Source organism: Trachymyrmex septentrionalis, unplaced genomic scaffold (assembly GCF_001594115.1).
Source record: "Trachymyrmex septentrionalis isolate Tsep2-gDNA-1 unplaced genomic scaffold, Tsep1.0 scaffold107, whole genome shotgun sequence".
Classification (NCBI taxonomy): Eukaryota; Metazoa; Arthropoda; class Insecta; order Hymenoptera; family Formicidae; genus Trachymyrmex; species Trachymyrmex septentrionalis.
The window spans coordinates 270660-284663 of NW_017304196.1; the positions used below are offsets into that span (position 1 = coordinate 270660).

At 32.3% G+C, this 14004-nt stretch overlaps 1 protein-coding gene across 6 annotated transcripts in view; it reads right to left on the minus strand.

The window, feature by feature from the left end:
• The window catches only part of LOC108746019 (titin homolog), a 32573-nt gene that overhangs the window by 4325 nt on the left and 14244 nt on the right, over positions 1–14004 (minus strand). For 5 of the 6 annotated variants that reach the window (XM_018482521.1, XM_018482496.1, XM_018482539.1 and 2 more), the window contains 22 exons: positions 13329–13937; positions 13027–13203; positions 12630–12813; positions 11833–11960; positions 11295–11744; positions 10845–11211; positions 10318–10748; positions 9840–10248; positions 9453–9755; positions 9205–9371; positions 8857–9141; positions 8597–8777; positions 8329–8525; positions 7945–8229; positions 6861–7035; positions 4899–5239; positions 4333–4561; positions 4004–4201; positions 3699–3902; positions 3401–3564; positions 451–3264; positions 54–240 (listed from right to left, as the gene is read on the minus strand). In XM_018482521.1, coding sequence (XP_018338023.1) covers positions 54–240; positions 451–3264; positions 3401–3564; positions 3699–3902; positions 4004–4201; positions 4333–4561; positions 4899–5239; positions 6861–7035; positions 7945–8229; positions 8329–8525; positions 8597–8777; positions 8857–9141; positions 9205–9371; positions 9453–9755; positions 9840–10248; positions 10318–10748; positions 10845–11211; positions 11295–11744; positions 11833–11960; positions 12630–12813; positions 13027–13203; positions 13329–13937 — 8485 coding nt within the window. Of the gene's footprint in view, positions 1–52; positions 241–450; positions 3265–3400; positions 3565–3698; positions 3903–4003; positions 4202–4332; positions 4562–4898; positions 5240–6860; positions 7036–7944; positions 8230–8328; positions 8526–8596; positions 8778–8856; positions 9142–9204; positions 9372–9452; positions 9756–9839; positions 10249–10317; positions 10749–10844; positions 11212–11294; positions 11745–11832; positions 11961–12629; positions 12814–13026; positions 13204–13328; positions 13938–14004 lie in introns of all 6 variants that reach the window. The other variant, XM_018482514.1, reaches the window with a different exon arrangement.

The window sequence follows — 14004 nt, forward strand, 5'->3', positions numbered from 1 at the left end:
ATGTTTGATTAATACAGTATTTCAGTCTAAATGTTAATTTTAGTAAGTAATACCTGAATCGGCAACATTAAATTTCGTGGAGCTAACTGTATGGCATGCCAATATTCTACCATCATCACTCTCGTAGTCGCTCTCGCGGAAGTCACCCTTCACTAATTTCGAAGGACTCGGAGAAATCGACAGAATTTTTTCTGCTGGTACTAATTTTTTATGTAATTGGTTTAGGGAATATCCCGTTTCCTGCAAATAACATTTTTTAAGACTTCTGATTTAATGCACTTATACTTATAGCGCTACAAAAAGCACAAATAGCATTCACACATTTATTAATATTATACAATCTGACAGTTAAATCTACGAAATATTTCATGATATTTATTATTGATTTCCTAAGCAAGCATTAAAAAATAGCATTTGAAATGGCACACGGACACGCATCAAATCTCGAACCTTCGTGGATTCGAATCTGCGCAGACTACTGCTGTCAGTTGCTGATTCGTAGCTCTTTTCCAACAAGCTACGTTGTTGAACAGCTTTGGGTGTCGCTTGTGTACTACAAATAGATGGCAAAACAAAGGAAGATTCTTCTTTTTGCAAATGATCAGTTTCGTAACTATGACTTTCAAAGGATTTCGTTCTACTCTCAGTAGTACGACTCTCAGTGTGAACTATTGTTGAGAGTCCGTCGTGTTTTCCAAGAAATTTTTGCGTAGTTACAGATGAAGCCTTCTGTTGAAATGGCTCATCAGTATCTGCCATATAACCACTTTCTTGCTGAAAAATTTTGGTTTTAAACTTTGGTGATTCCGGTTTTTTGACAGGAGATTTTTGCACCAAACTCTTTGTACTTGGCTGTACATAAATTGGTGGAGAACCAGGTTTCAGAGGAATTGAATTTTGCTGTTGTTGTTGCTTGACTTCTCTTTCATGTCGTTTAAATATTATTTTTCTTGCTGCTTTTTCGGAAGATTCTGTGGTAATGAGCGATGATGGTTCTGTAAATTGTGCAGGAGTCTCAAATTTGGAAGGTGGAAGTGGCTCGGGTTCGGTGGATCTTGGCCTCGTCGACTGTTTCGGAACAGGTGCTTTAACTTTTCGATAATGTGGTTCTTCGTTGTCGCTCTCGTAAGGTCTCCATTTTGCTTTTGGACGACTATCAAAATCGGATTCGTAATCACTTTCATGACTAAAGGAACCCTTAACAAATTTTGACGGAAGTGGTGTCGAGAGTTTGACAGGTTTTTTGGCTGGAACAGACGGTGGTGTAATGCGTACATCTTTTGGTGGAAGTATGGGTGGTTCCTCTACTCTTTCTTCTACTGTCGTGGTATGCTCCAATCTAGTTTTTTCTTTTACAAAAGATGGTGATATATATCCCATTTCCGGCGGAGATCCTGGCTTGATAACGATAGAGTCTGTCTCGATAAGACGATGTGGTATCGGAAGTGATTTCGTGGCTGGTTCGACTCTTTTTACCAAACGAGGTGCTTTCAATGCTTTCTCTTCTGTCCAACATTTTGAGCTGAAATCTTCAGATTTCTGTGTCATTTCAGATTTTTTCATGTTACATTCAGTAATATACTTTTCAAACATATCTTTCTCTTGCATAGTATTTACAGTATGATCGACTTTAATTGTCTCGGCATTATAGATTATCGGACCTAATTTCGCAGGCGGAGATGCTTCTATTATTTTTTCAGTGAACTTTTCTTTGGTACACCATGACTGTTTCTCTACATTGGCAGACGATTCCGTACTAATTTTCTTTATTGTGCCTTCCGGTGTTTCCTCAATTTTCTGCTGAAATTCTTTCGAAGAGCTTTTGTATTCTTCAATAGGAACATTCCATTCATATTTTTGAATAGGTTTAATTTGTGGTGGCCATGATTTTCTATTTGATTCTACACATTTTTTTGCCCAGGATTTTTCCATTGCCAATGCATCCGCAGATGGTTTCGGCGATGTAGATCTCAAAATTTCTTGCTGACTAGAAGCAGCTGAATGACACCTGTATTCTGATAGATCTGTAGACACGTGCGATTTGGTTTCCACATCCGATGATGATGACCACGGTCTAATAGGAGAACTACTTCTCAATACAGACGTTGAAGCGTATCTCCATGGTTCCATCTTTTCTTCTTTAAAGTATTTGCTTTCCTTCTTCTCATATGCATCTTTCTTTCGTATGCATGTTTCTTCAAATGTTTCTTTCTTCTCGAGATTAAAGGGCGGTGGTATTGTACCTGCGAGGACAGGTTCCACAGCTTTGACAGGTTCTGTTACTTTTGAAGTAGACGTAGGAAATATCTTTACGCCTCCGATCGGAGCATCTATTGGAGATAATGTTTTATCAAAAGATTCTTGAAGCTGTTTTGCCTTAACAAATACATCAGGTTGTTTCTTTTTCTCTTCTGGTTTTGGCATATAGCATATCTCGGGAGGTGGTTCTGGCACAAGATCAAAACTTTTCATCATCATTTTAAAATTCTCTGTCTGATTTTTTAGTTGCGAAATGGGCGAATCGACAAATGTCTTTTCCTCTATAGGTTTTTTTACTTCCATTGAGGGCAACTTAGAACTTTCGTATGGAAATTCAAATAGCTTATTTTCCACTCCACGAGATGATGATCCTTGTTCTAATTTGGTAAAAATATCCTGAGCGGCCTTCTTCATTGTTTGCAAGTCTGACGATCTTACCTCCGGTTTCTTTGTTTCCTGATAAATAGTTGCTTGCTCATAATTCTTTGTTAATTTTCCAACTTTCGCTTCTTGAATTTGTCCTTCTTCTGTTAGCTTGATCATTTCCTTTGGCCCTTTTGGCATTATCTCACTTTCCTTCGTAATGGACTCGAAGAAACTCAATGCATCTTTTTTTACAATCGTAGAAGTTTCTATGTTTTCGTTGTTAATCGTTGATTTTTCCTCTGTTTTTATTAATGGCTTCGTAACATTTTCCTTGTCACGGTCGATTTTCTTTGTTGCGATCGTTTGTTCGATTCGAGGTTTGGACTCCACAATAGATGGAGTTTTATGTTCAAGTTTCATATGGAACGTCTGTTCTGACTTCGTTTCGGTTTCATGGGATTCGATTGTAGATGAAATCATTTCCGATTTACTAGTCTTTATTTCTGGTTCGGTGATCTTTTGCACAGTATCAATTGTACTCGATATCATAACAGACTTGGGCAATTCAACTAACGCTGTTGTTGGTATCTGTTTGCTCATTAAAGTACCTGATGATATCTCTTCTTTTTTCCCTTCGGACTAAATGTAAATATAATAATTTTAGAAGTGTTTAGAAACAGTAAATACTACTGATTCAGAACATTAAATTTTATTCCATTGCTTTATATTATTATAGTAGAAATATTATAGCTTGCTTATATTAAAAATAAGTTACCTGGATGACATTTTTATCCTGGATGTTTTCATAAATGACAGTTTTATGTACTTCGACCATAGTATCAGGCTTTGGTTCGAAAACCGCGATATCAGCGATACTCTGCGCCTCGCCACCGGCATTCGTCGCTCTTACCATGTATTTGCCGGCATCTTCTTCTTTAGCTATTTTATATATAATACAACAGATTAACAAAATAAATTCTTAAAATATTTAATAATTATTAATTAAAGTGAGAGAACCATTAATGAAAACTTATTCAATCATATAATGATAATTTATGGATAAAAATATATACCTTTATCTATAACCAACGTGTAACAATTTCCTTGTTGAATAATTTTTAATTTTTGTGGTTGTTCGTTAATTAGAACATCGTTTTTATACCAATTAACTATTGGCTCAGGAATACCAGTAATTTCTACTTCCATAATAACACGATCTCCTTTTTTTATTACTTGAGCTTTGAGGCGCTTGCCGAAAACCGGGGGAAATATTGTTTCTAAAATTATACAATGAATTCATTAAGCAGTGAATTCTTATACATTGTGTAAAATTTATGTACAATCTTCCTTAATTAATTTATATATGTATGCTACTTACTTTTAACAACCAAGTCAGCCGTACTACTAGTAGTTCCAACGTCATTGCTCACGGTACAGGTATATCGTCCAGCATCTTTTGCATTGACATTTTTCAGTTCCAATTTTACATGATTATGAGCATAACTAATTTTTATATTATCCTTTAATGTCAACTCTTGACCGTTCTTCGACCACAGAATCGTTGGTTGTGGAAAACCTAAAATAGATTAAAAACAGTCGAAATGAAAAAGATAATCATAAATACATTGAAAAAATTCCAGTTTTTTCAATATTTTTCAATATTAAATATAAATTATATGATTTAAATATAATGTCAAGCACACTTACCATCAATAGTACCTTCAAGAACTACATCAGTCCCTTGATCGACAATTATTCCTGTAATCGGTGAAATGAATCTTGGTGCTATCAATTTCCTAGACGGTCTTTGGATTTGATTTGTTTTAACATCATGTTTTACACCTTCTGTTTCTTCGCATACGAGAACGGTCTTTTTTTGTTCCATCTCGCCAGGCTGTTTTTGTACGATTTTTTCATATTCCTCGATCTTATGAGACTAGAAGATAGTATTTTTCATTGAGCAATACAATGTTTATACATGATCAATATTTGGTGTAAAAATTCTCTAAGCTTGAAAATCAGTTTGGCGCGCGGTTCAAATGACTACATACATAGTATATAAATTCATATGAAAATATTTAAGCATTTAAGATCTATAATAGCTTTGACCATTACAGACTCTGACCATTACTTTGTCTCTTACTTGTTGTGTATTTACATTATACGATCTTAATAAATCGTTTACTATTGGTAAAAATAAAGCAAATAAAAATTATTCCTTTCACACATAAAAGCTGTATAATACATAAAACAAACGTATTAAATATATTTACCTGAACGACAGGTGGTGCTCCATTTTCTGAGGTGGACTGTTGAGAACTTTGCACAGTTGTTTTCGTACAAACGCTGGTAGGTTCGTGTTCAGATTGTGATAAAGTGGAAGTCATAGTCGACGATAAGAATTCCTTTTTCATGGACGTTGTTGAAGAATGTGTAACAGTCGACGACATTTTGGTCAGTACCTGACTCTCACTACCACCTTCATGATATGTTTTCTCACTTAAAAAGTGTTTATCGCTACTACTTGCAGGATGCATTATGCCCGTAGGAGAATACGGAATTAACTCGAACACTTTTTTTATTTCACTTGCATCCGGTTTCACCGATCCACTATCTGAAAGATAATCCAGTTATGCCAATAAAATGATTACATTCTTCTGATGTATGGCTAATAATGAAACACTTTGAGAAATATACACAGCCCATATTTTAATTTATAATTATTAAAAAATAAAAAATAATACATTTTATTTATTTCTATAAAATAAAAAGGACGATTAATTTTTTTATAAACCAGCATTAATATCAATATTATTATAATTGTAATTCATTTTAGTATTTCTACAGTCTTATTCTATCTGATTTATGTAGGTAATGATTGTCAAATTTATCAAATATATATAAATAAAAAAAATTACATATTATGTGAGAAGTTTCATGTAATTATATGAAATTATATTTTATTTTAATTAACATAATATGCACTCTTTATAAATATGTGATATATAAAGAAATTTAAAGAGTACTGGAGCGTACCAACCGCGCGGTTGAAATGCTCCCAGCGAAGTAACGAAATACTTTGCCTCCGATCTACGACAGAAATAGTATCGTTCACCTAGTAATAGGTGATTCGAGCACTCGGCTGCAATATATAACCCAAGACCTAATTTATCGTTGTCATTCTATACTTTATACATATGTATGTTATACTCGATATCTGACATGCAAAATCATTTTAGACTTTTTTGTACTTGCATCTTAATGTTTTTTTTATTTATGTATTTATTAGAAATAAATAAGAAATTCTAAGACCATATATTATTTGATTTTTAAAAACCATTTTATTTTTTAATGTATAATAAATGATTGAATTAAAATATTCTGATTCCATATTGATATAAACTGATACATTCAAAGATTTATTTTTAACTAGATTTATTTGTATCGACAATCTTATAATTATAAAAATGATAACGGCACGTATCGAAAATTATTAAAACAAAATATGTACGGGATTGATATCGTTACGAAAATGTATTATTTGTATTTTTCAGGAGACCAGGCTGCGCCGATTATTCGATAAAAATAACATGGTTTCTATATAAAATGAAAGAAGAAAGGGAAAGAGAGAGAGAGAGAAAGAGAGAGGAGGGGGAGAAGAATGACTGAAGAGAAGAAAATGACTCGTCTGTGAAATACTCTTAAAATTTTTTATAAAAAATATAATTTTAGAACTTTTATTGATTTTTATACTATTAAAATTTAATGTTTTTTGCGCGCATGAGAGAGAGAGAGAGAGAGAGAGAGAGAGAGAGAGAGAGAGAGAGGTTCATGTTGTATATGTGTATATTCAGGTCATGCTATAAATGCAACATATAAACGTAATATGAATCATATTTAACAATGATAGCATTTAATTCAAAACATAAATGAAGTTATTATATATCAAAATACGTAATTAGTATGATTATATATATCTTTGTTCGATTCTCTCATTGAATGGCTATTTTATCTATCGTTGACTGGGAATTTTGAATGAGCCACATTGGACTGGGTAACGCGAGTATTAATAACTTATGACACCGTTGCATTTTCAAATATTATTTTCAGCATTTTACGAAAGGAAATAAAAGAATTAAAAATAAAAACCTATGTTATCATAATATTGTAAAACAAGTCGTTAATAAAAAGAGCAAATAAAATACGAAATAAAAATGTGTGTAATATTAGCTTACCAATTTCAACTTTAGCATTACAAACCGCTCTACCAGCCGCGTTCTCTGCTACGCAAGAGATAGTACCAACATGTGTATCTCTGACTATAGGAATTGTTAAAACTTGTCGATCTCCGCTAACGGAAACTAGAAAATCTTTCCCATGAACCGGTCGCTCGTTAAACAACCACTGAATCTGTGAAAAAAAAGTTAAGTAATAAAATCTGTTAATTAATCTGTTAAAGATAAAGCAATGGACACGTATACGTGTATCAAGAGAAAATATATGAGTGCCTGTACTTTCGTTATATCCGACAATTTTGAGAAGACGAAAAAGGTATTAACGAAGTACCTCTGTGACAAGTCCACGGTGCTTTGCACCGCATCGAAAGTTCCATCTTGTGCTCCGCGGCTCGACTGCAATCGAGCTTTTCACATGAAGTATATTGTTCGCGTTTAAATATAACTCGTCGGGCACAAAATTACTTTCGCCCCGTTCTGACAGGCCTGCCAACCTTTCATCTAGACGTTGTTTACGTGACCAATGCAAATTTTTAAACTTTCAAAAATCACAAATCAAGTAATCTTGCTTACAATTAGTTATTAGATAATGCTTGAGACGATTTTACAAAACAAACACATATAATATAATATTCTATTAAGTTTTCTTCTCTATATAATATTTGATATTGCTTATATTAATTTATTACTTATTTTATTAGTTATTATATATTATACTATTTTATTACAATATAAATATAATACAGAGCGGCTAAGATCTACTATTTTATTATTTATTAGGATCAAATAAAAAATTGCATTATTCTTAATGTTATAAATTATAATGTTTGGCTCTCTTTTTTTAATGTAATGATACTTATAAAGCTTATTTTATCAAAAACGAGTAAAATAATGTTATCGTTATGTTTATATATACAAATTCTACAAGTTCATAAAAATTTTAAGTCCACTAATTTTTTCATCCCTATTAGGATTTCAGTGTAGCTGACTTTTAAAAAGGATATAATGATTTGTTTCATTACACATAAAAGGTATATGATATTGGAAAAAATGTATACTGAGTAGATAAAATTAATTTACCTACCTTAGGAGAAGGTTTACCAATGACGATGCACTCGAATTTGGTTGAAACTCCTTCGAGTATTTTCCTGTCCTGAAATGTTTCTTTGAATGTTGGTTGAATCAATTTTTCTTCCATCTGGATAAATTTTTCGTTTCTTTTAAAATCACCAAGCGATTTCACAACTAATCTGGCAAAAGCTTTGGCCTCACCATGTATATTTATAGCTTTTGCCACATAATTGCCCTTATCTTTCGGTATCGTTGATGAAATTTCCAAAAAAGCTGTTCCATCTTTCCTTTCTCCAATCTGATATATTATAGCAATTTAACCATAAACATATTATAATCACGGATTTAAGTAAAGGTTAAATAAAATACAATCTGTGTCTAATATACAAATACGCACTAAAATCCTTTCGTTATGAATCATTTCACCATCATCCGAATACCATCTTAAATCAGGTTTAGGTTCTCCAATTACGACACATTCGAAAATTGCATTTTCACTTTCAGCCACCAACAAGTCCGTCGGAAATTTAATGAATTTTGGAGCAAAACCGCTGGCAAGAGTTTCTTCCTGTTCCTTTGAGACGTTAGATGTTGCTACAAATGCAAGAAAAAGTATTATGTATGAAATAATAAATTTTTTATTAAAAGGATATAATTATACATACGCATAACTGTTAATGTACACTGACTAGAAGCTTCGCCAGCGGAATTAATAGCAACTACTTTATATATACCAGCATCATCCAAAAAAGCTTCATGAATAACTAACGAACACCGATCACCTTGAAAGAGTAATTGGAAGTCTGACGATTCTTTTACGGGCTGTTTATCATGGTACCAAATTACCTAGAAAATTACAAAATTAAAAAAAATAATGATAAAAAGGTAAATTATAAGATGAAAGATTTAGAAATAAATAATTTACCTCCGGTTCAGGTTGACCTACAATCACGCAGTCTAGCCTAGCTGATCGTCCTTCTTGAATCTCAAGATTTTGCAAAGGTAATTGAAATTTTGGAACTATTAGTTCTATGTCACTGCAAACAAGCTCGGATTCACTAGTTTCATGAAGCCAACGTCCTTTCACAGAAACAATACAAGATGTTGTGTCTTTCCCGATTTCATTATTGGCAGTCACCGCGTAAGATCCGGCATCTTTCGGAAAAGTTTCCGTGATGATCAAGCTTGTTCGAGCACCGTCTGTTTGAATCTGAATAAACACGCAAATGATTATATTATATTAAATACATTAAAATATCATCGCTTATCTTACTTTATGATATTTGCTTTCTTCAATTAATTTTCCATCGTGAGTCCAGATTAATTTAGGAATTGGATCTCCATTAGCTTCGCATTCTAGTTTCACTCTTTGACCTACCCTGACCATAGCATTTGATAACGGTTCCACAAAATATGGTTTCTTCACAGAAATTTGCGCGGCTAAAATTAATATTCATGTAAATAAAAAGAAATTATATTTTTTTAATGCGTCATTACCAATGTTATTATTACAAGACTTACGTTTCACGTCCAAATAGGCAGTAGTAGACGATTGTCCCCATTGATTTGCTGCTTTACAAGTATACGAAGCTTTGTCTTCCAAGAAAACTTCATCAAACTTTAGAACAGCTTCTCCATTATTAAAAGTGATAATATAGTCCGGAGAATTATCGATGTTGGTATCATTTTTGTACCATTGTACTGTTGGTAGAGGATTTCCTTTAACAGTGCACTCTAATTTATGAGAGCATCCTTCTATCGCAAAAGAGGGCTGCAATTCTTTCACGAAAACAGGAACATTTGACTGTTCTTCCGTGATAATTTCTACATTAAAAGTTTTTAACATGAACAATTAAGTATTGATGTACGTACTAGTACTTAATAAAATTCGCACGTAAATCAAGTTACCTTTGACAGTGAGAGTGGCCGATGTTTCGACAGATCCATGAATATTAAATGCACGGCAAGTATATTTGGCAGAATCCTCAGTAAATGTTTCTTCTATTTTTAAAGTACAAACGCCGTTTGTATAAGTTGTTAAATAGTCTGGATTATTTAAAATCGATATTCCATCCTTGTACCATACTATTTCTGGTATCGGCTGACCAATTAGATGACATTCAAAACTGAATTCTTTGCCTTCTTGAACCGTCGCATCATTCAAAGGAACTGTGAATTCTGGAGCTAATGAAACAATTTTGTTTATTTGTGTTTCTTTAGCATATTCATGTAATTTGTCGCATATCTCTTCAGATACAAGCTTTCTAGATGGGCTAGCTTCCTTTTGAATAACTGGAACATCTTTCTCGATTTCCATCTATAATAATTATAAGTACAAATTTTACAATTTTAGTATCAATATAATTTAAATCTACCTTTAAAATACCTTTTGAAGAATATGAATTTCTTTCGTTGTTACAGCGGAAGTTTTATGAATTGTTTCTTCAACTATGGTCTCGTCAGTTTGAGCGGAGACGGAATGAGAGATAGAAGGAATAATTTTTCGTGCATGTTCCTCTTTTAATTTTTTTGCCTCTATCGCAGCTTTGTCTAAAGTCTCAGCGGCAAGCTGTTCCGCAAGTTTTTTTGCGTTTTCCGCTTCTATCTTTGCAGCTTCCATTGCGGCCATTTCTATTTTTACAGCTTGTAACTTTTTGTCAGCTTCTAACTTCTCGATTTGCAGCTTCTCTCGGAGATCTTCGGCATTCTGTAAATTTTGACTCAGGGTACGCAACTCGGAAGAAATAACTGCGAATGAATCTAGCATTTGTCGATTCTCTACTATCACTTCGTTAAATTGCGGAAGTCTGTCTGTACCTAAAACATATTATTATGTGTTGCAAACAGATCATTTTCTATATTTATTTTATTCGTTTAACGTATACTTTTTTTTAAATATGATGCCACTTTTACCGAAAACTATTGTCGATAATTGTTTCAACTTCTCAATTCTCTTTTCCTGTTGATCTTCACCTGGCTTTATGTAAGCATCAATCTCTTGCAGTAAATCAATAGCTTCTTCAGGCACTTTTACGGCTGTTGCTTTACGCGCAATAATCACCAAAAGTTTGTTACCTTCTCTGAACCACTGTTTGGCTTCTTCTAAGAGTACGAAATAGTCATTACTTAAATGCATTCTTTTTTTGGTATCTCTAACATGTTTTCTCAGATGATCCCATCTGTTGCGCAGAGATAAAATTTCATCCGTCACTTGTGGAGTTAATGGAACAATTGTCTCTTCTGTTTTTTTTACAAAAGTTTCAATTCTTTCGTCTAAAATCTAGTAACAAATATTTAAATTAATATTACAACCTTTTTATAATCTCCTGATAATCGCAAAATTACTGTAATAATGTAATTTACCGTTATTGTTTGCTCAAACTGTTCAAAAGCAGTTAATGTCGCTTTCAAAACTGATAAATTGTCACCAATTCTTCCATCCATATTTTTTAGTTGTTCGTTTAATTCACGTAGATCGTAATTAATTTTTTCGATATCCTCTCTAAAAATACACAGATGCCGATGTTCTTCGAGACGATTTGACGTTTCGGTTTGGAATAACTCAAATTTAACGCGCACAGAATCTATCGTGCAGTTTAGTTTCTCAATGTCTTGTATTGCTGATTCTAGCGGCTCCTGTAGTCTAATGTTGTTTACTATTTTATCAGATTTTGTACGTATTTGTAATAAAGATTCCATAATAAACGTTTTTAATATATTAAGTTTATTTAAAGAACCATCCACATCAATCAACTTTGTAAAATTTGATGCGCGTTCAACTTCTTGTTTTGCTTCTTCAATTTTACGCTCAATCTTAAAAATGACGAATGAAAAATAGTTTACATATTTCAAGGCATATGTATAAATTAAATGATTGTATTGCATTTAAAATCTGTCTTACCTCCTCAAGATTTCTAAAGATAAAAATTAAAGATTCTAATAATATATCGTAATCTTTGATGACAGTGTTCACTTTTTCATGCATTTGCACGAGTTTTTCTAAAATTGGCTCGATTGCTTTAGCTTCACCTAATTTAATTAATTATTTTAATTAAATATGACTTCTTAAATGCAACATATAATACAAAAATATGATACATAAAAAAGAGGGCGATGGCAGTCAGCGCGGAAAATAATGTGCAATGCTAATAAAAAAATAATATATATATTTTAGTTATAACGACAATGTTACATCGCATTTGCTACGATGGAGGTATGATAGAATCCCAATTGTTCATGGAGTGGGTTCTTTTAATGATTTGTTTTGATTTTATTTTTGGAGAACGTTGCAAAAATTGTTCTTTGCATTTCAGCGCAAGATACATACAGTTACTATCAACCAGTCTTGTTTGACAGTGTTCGGCAACGTTTTTAAAAGGTTATAGAGATTTTCTTGCATTTGTGGGCCACCTCCACACACAGCGATATGCATATCGATTTTATACAAATAAAGATGCGATTTCTATTATAGTATTTTTTGTTAGCTGAGAGGATCGATAATGAAATCGAAAAGTACGCTTATTCTTTCCCGCGACTTAATATTTATGTTGTAATTAAAATTTTTTTTATTAGCATTTTTATTAGCATTTTATGGATTATTTGCCACGTTGACTCATTGCTCTTTTTTTGTGTATTTTGTTTTAAATTTCGAGAGTTCATTTATCTTTGTGAATTTTAACATAAATATGTTTCGGTTACCTCTTTCGACAAATACTTGATTGCTTTTGATTTTGGTATCCAATTCATGAAGAGCTTTGTTTAATTTAGATGAAATCCGAATTCTTACATCTTGCAAATTATCCAAAATATCAGCTATTTTAGAAGATCGTGTTGTTATTACTGGATACAACGTCATCTCAAATTTTGTTATCCACGCTAATGTCTACAATAGAATAAACCGATAATAATAAAAATTAGCAAAAGAGATCATAAATGGCATTTTTATGAGTACTTTCCTATCGAATTTTCTTTCTAGTCTTATTTTAAATAAATAAATAAATAAGAATAAATTAAAAACTAATCCTACAAATAAATTAAATCTAAGATAAAAAGGCATAGTAAAAAAAATTCTGACAACGTAAATTAGAAATCACACCTCTTTACTTTCTTCTACTTTTTGTTCACATTCCATTCGCCTTTGTCTTATTACTTGGACAGTAATCTGCCATTTTTTCCTCCATTCTGTTATAATCAATTGCCGATTGGCAAACTTTTCTAAAAGAGTTTGAACACACACACAAGCTTGCGATATGTTGAGATAAAAGTCATCAATCTACCAAGAAAGAATGTCGATACAATTTTTGAAAGAATATGGATACATCTTTCTTACAATATATAATAACATTAAATTTTCTTATTAAAATTATAAAATTAAAGAATACATTGTGAGTTACTTACGTTGTTTGTTTCATTGAGAAATGTCTTTGCATGATTATTAAGTTTTTTGTAAAGAGACTCAAAAGATTTCCATCTTTCTTCTATTTCATTAAACCTAGCCTCATCTAACACATCTTCATGCTTTTTCAATTCGTTATCAATAAAATCCAGTTCATAAGTCAGTTCGTTTACAATTTCATAGAACTGCATGTAAAGGGTACTCAATTCAATTCTTTTTGCTATTGTAATCTTTGTTTTTGTCCATTCGTCTTCAAGATTTTTTATTTTTAATTGTAATTCGTATTTCTGCATCTCGTCCAAGCGTTCTATGATTGGAAGAATTTCTAACTCTAAATGATCTACCTCCTCACTTTTATTTTCCAATTCGGCTAGTAATTGGCAATGAATTTGACGAAAATCACACGCCATTGCCAAATCACTGCCCATATTCTGATGCTTTTGAAAAAAGACTTTAACAATATCACTTAGCCAAGCTTGTAAGGTATTATGTTTATCTAAAAATGTATTTAGTATTCTCGAAATCTCTAAATTTTCTTTCTTATGAGCTGTACACTGTTCCATCAAAGAAAATTTGCGATTTTCCAATTTTTCTACAGTATTTCTTACACCCTGTAACAAACATGATATATACACATACATATATATATATATATACACTGGGCAACAAAATTAACGC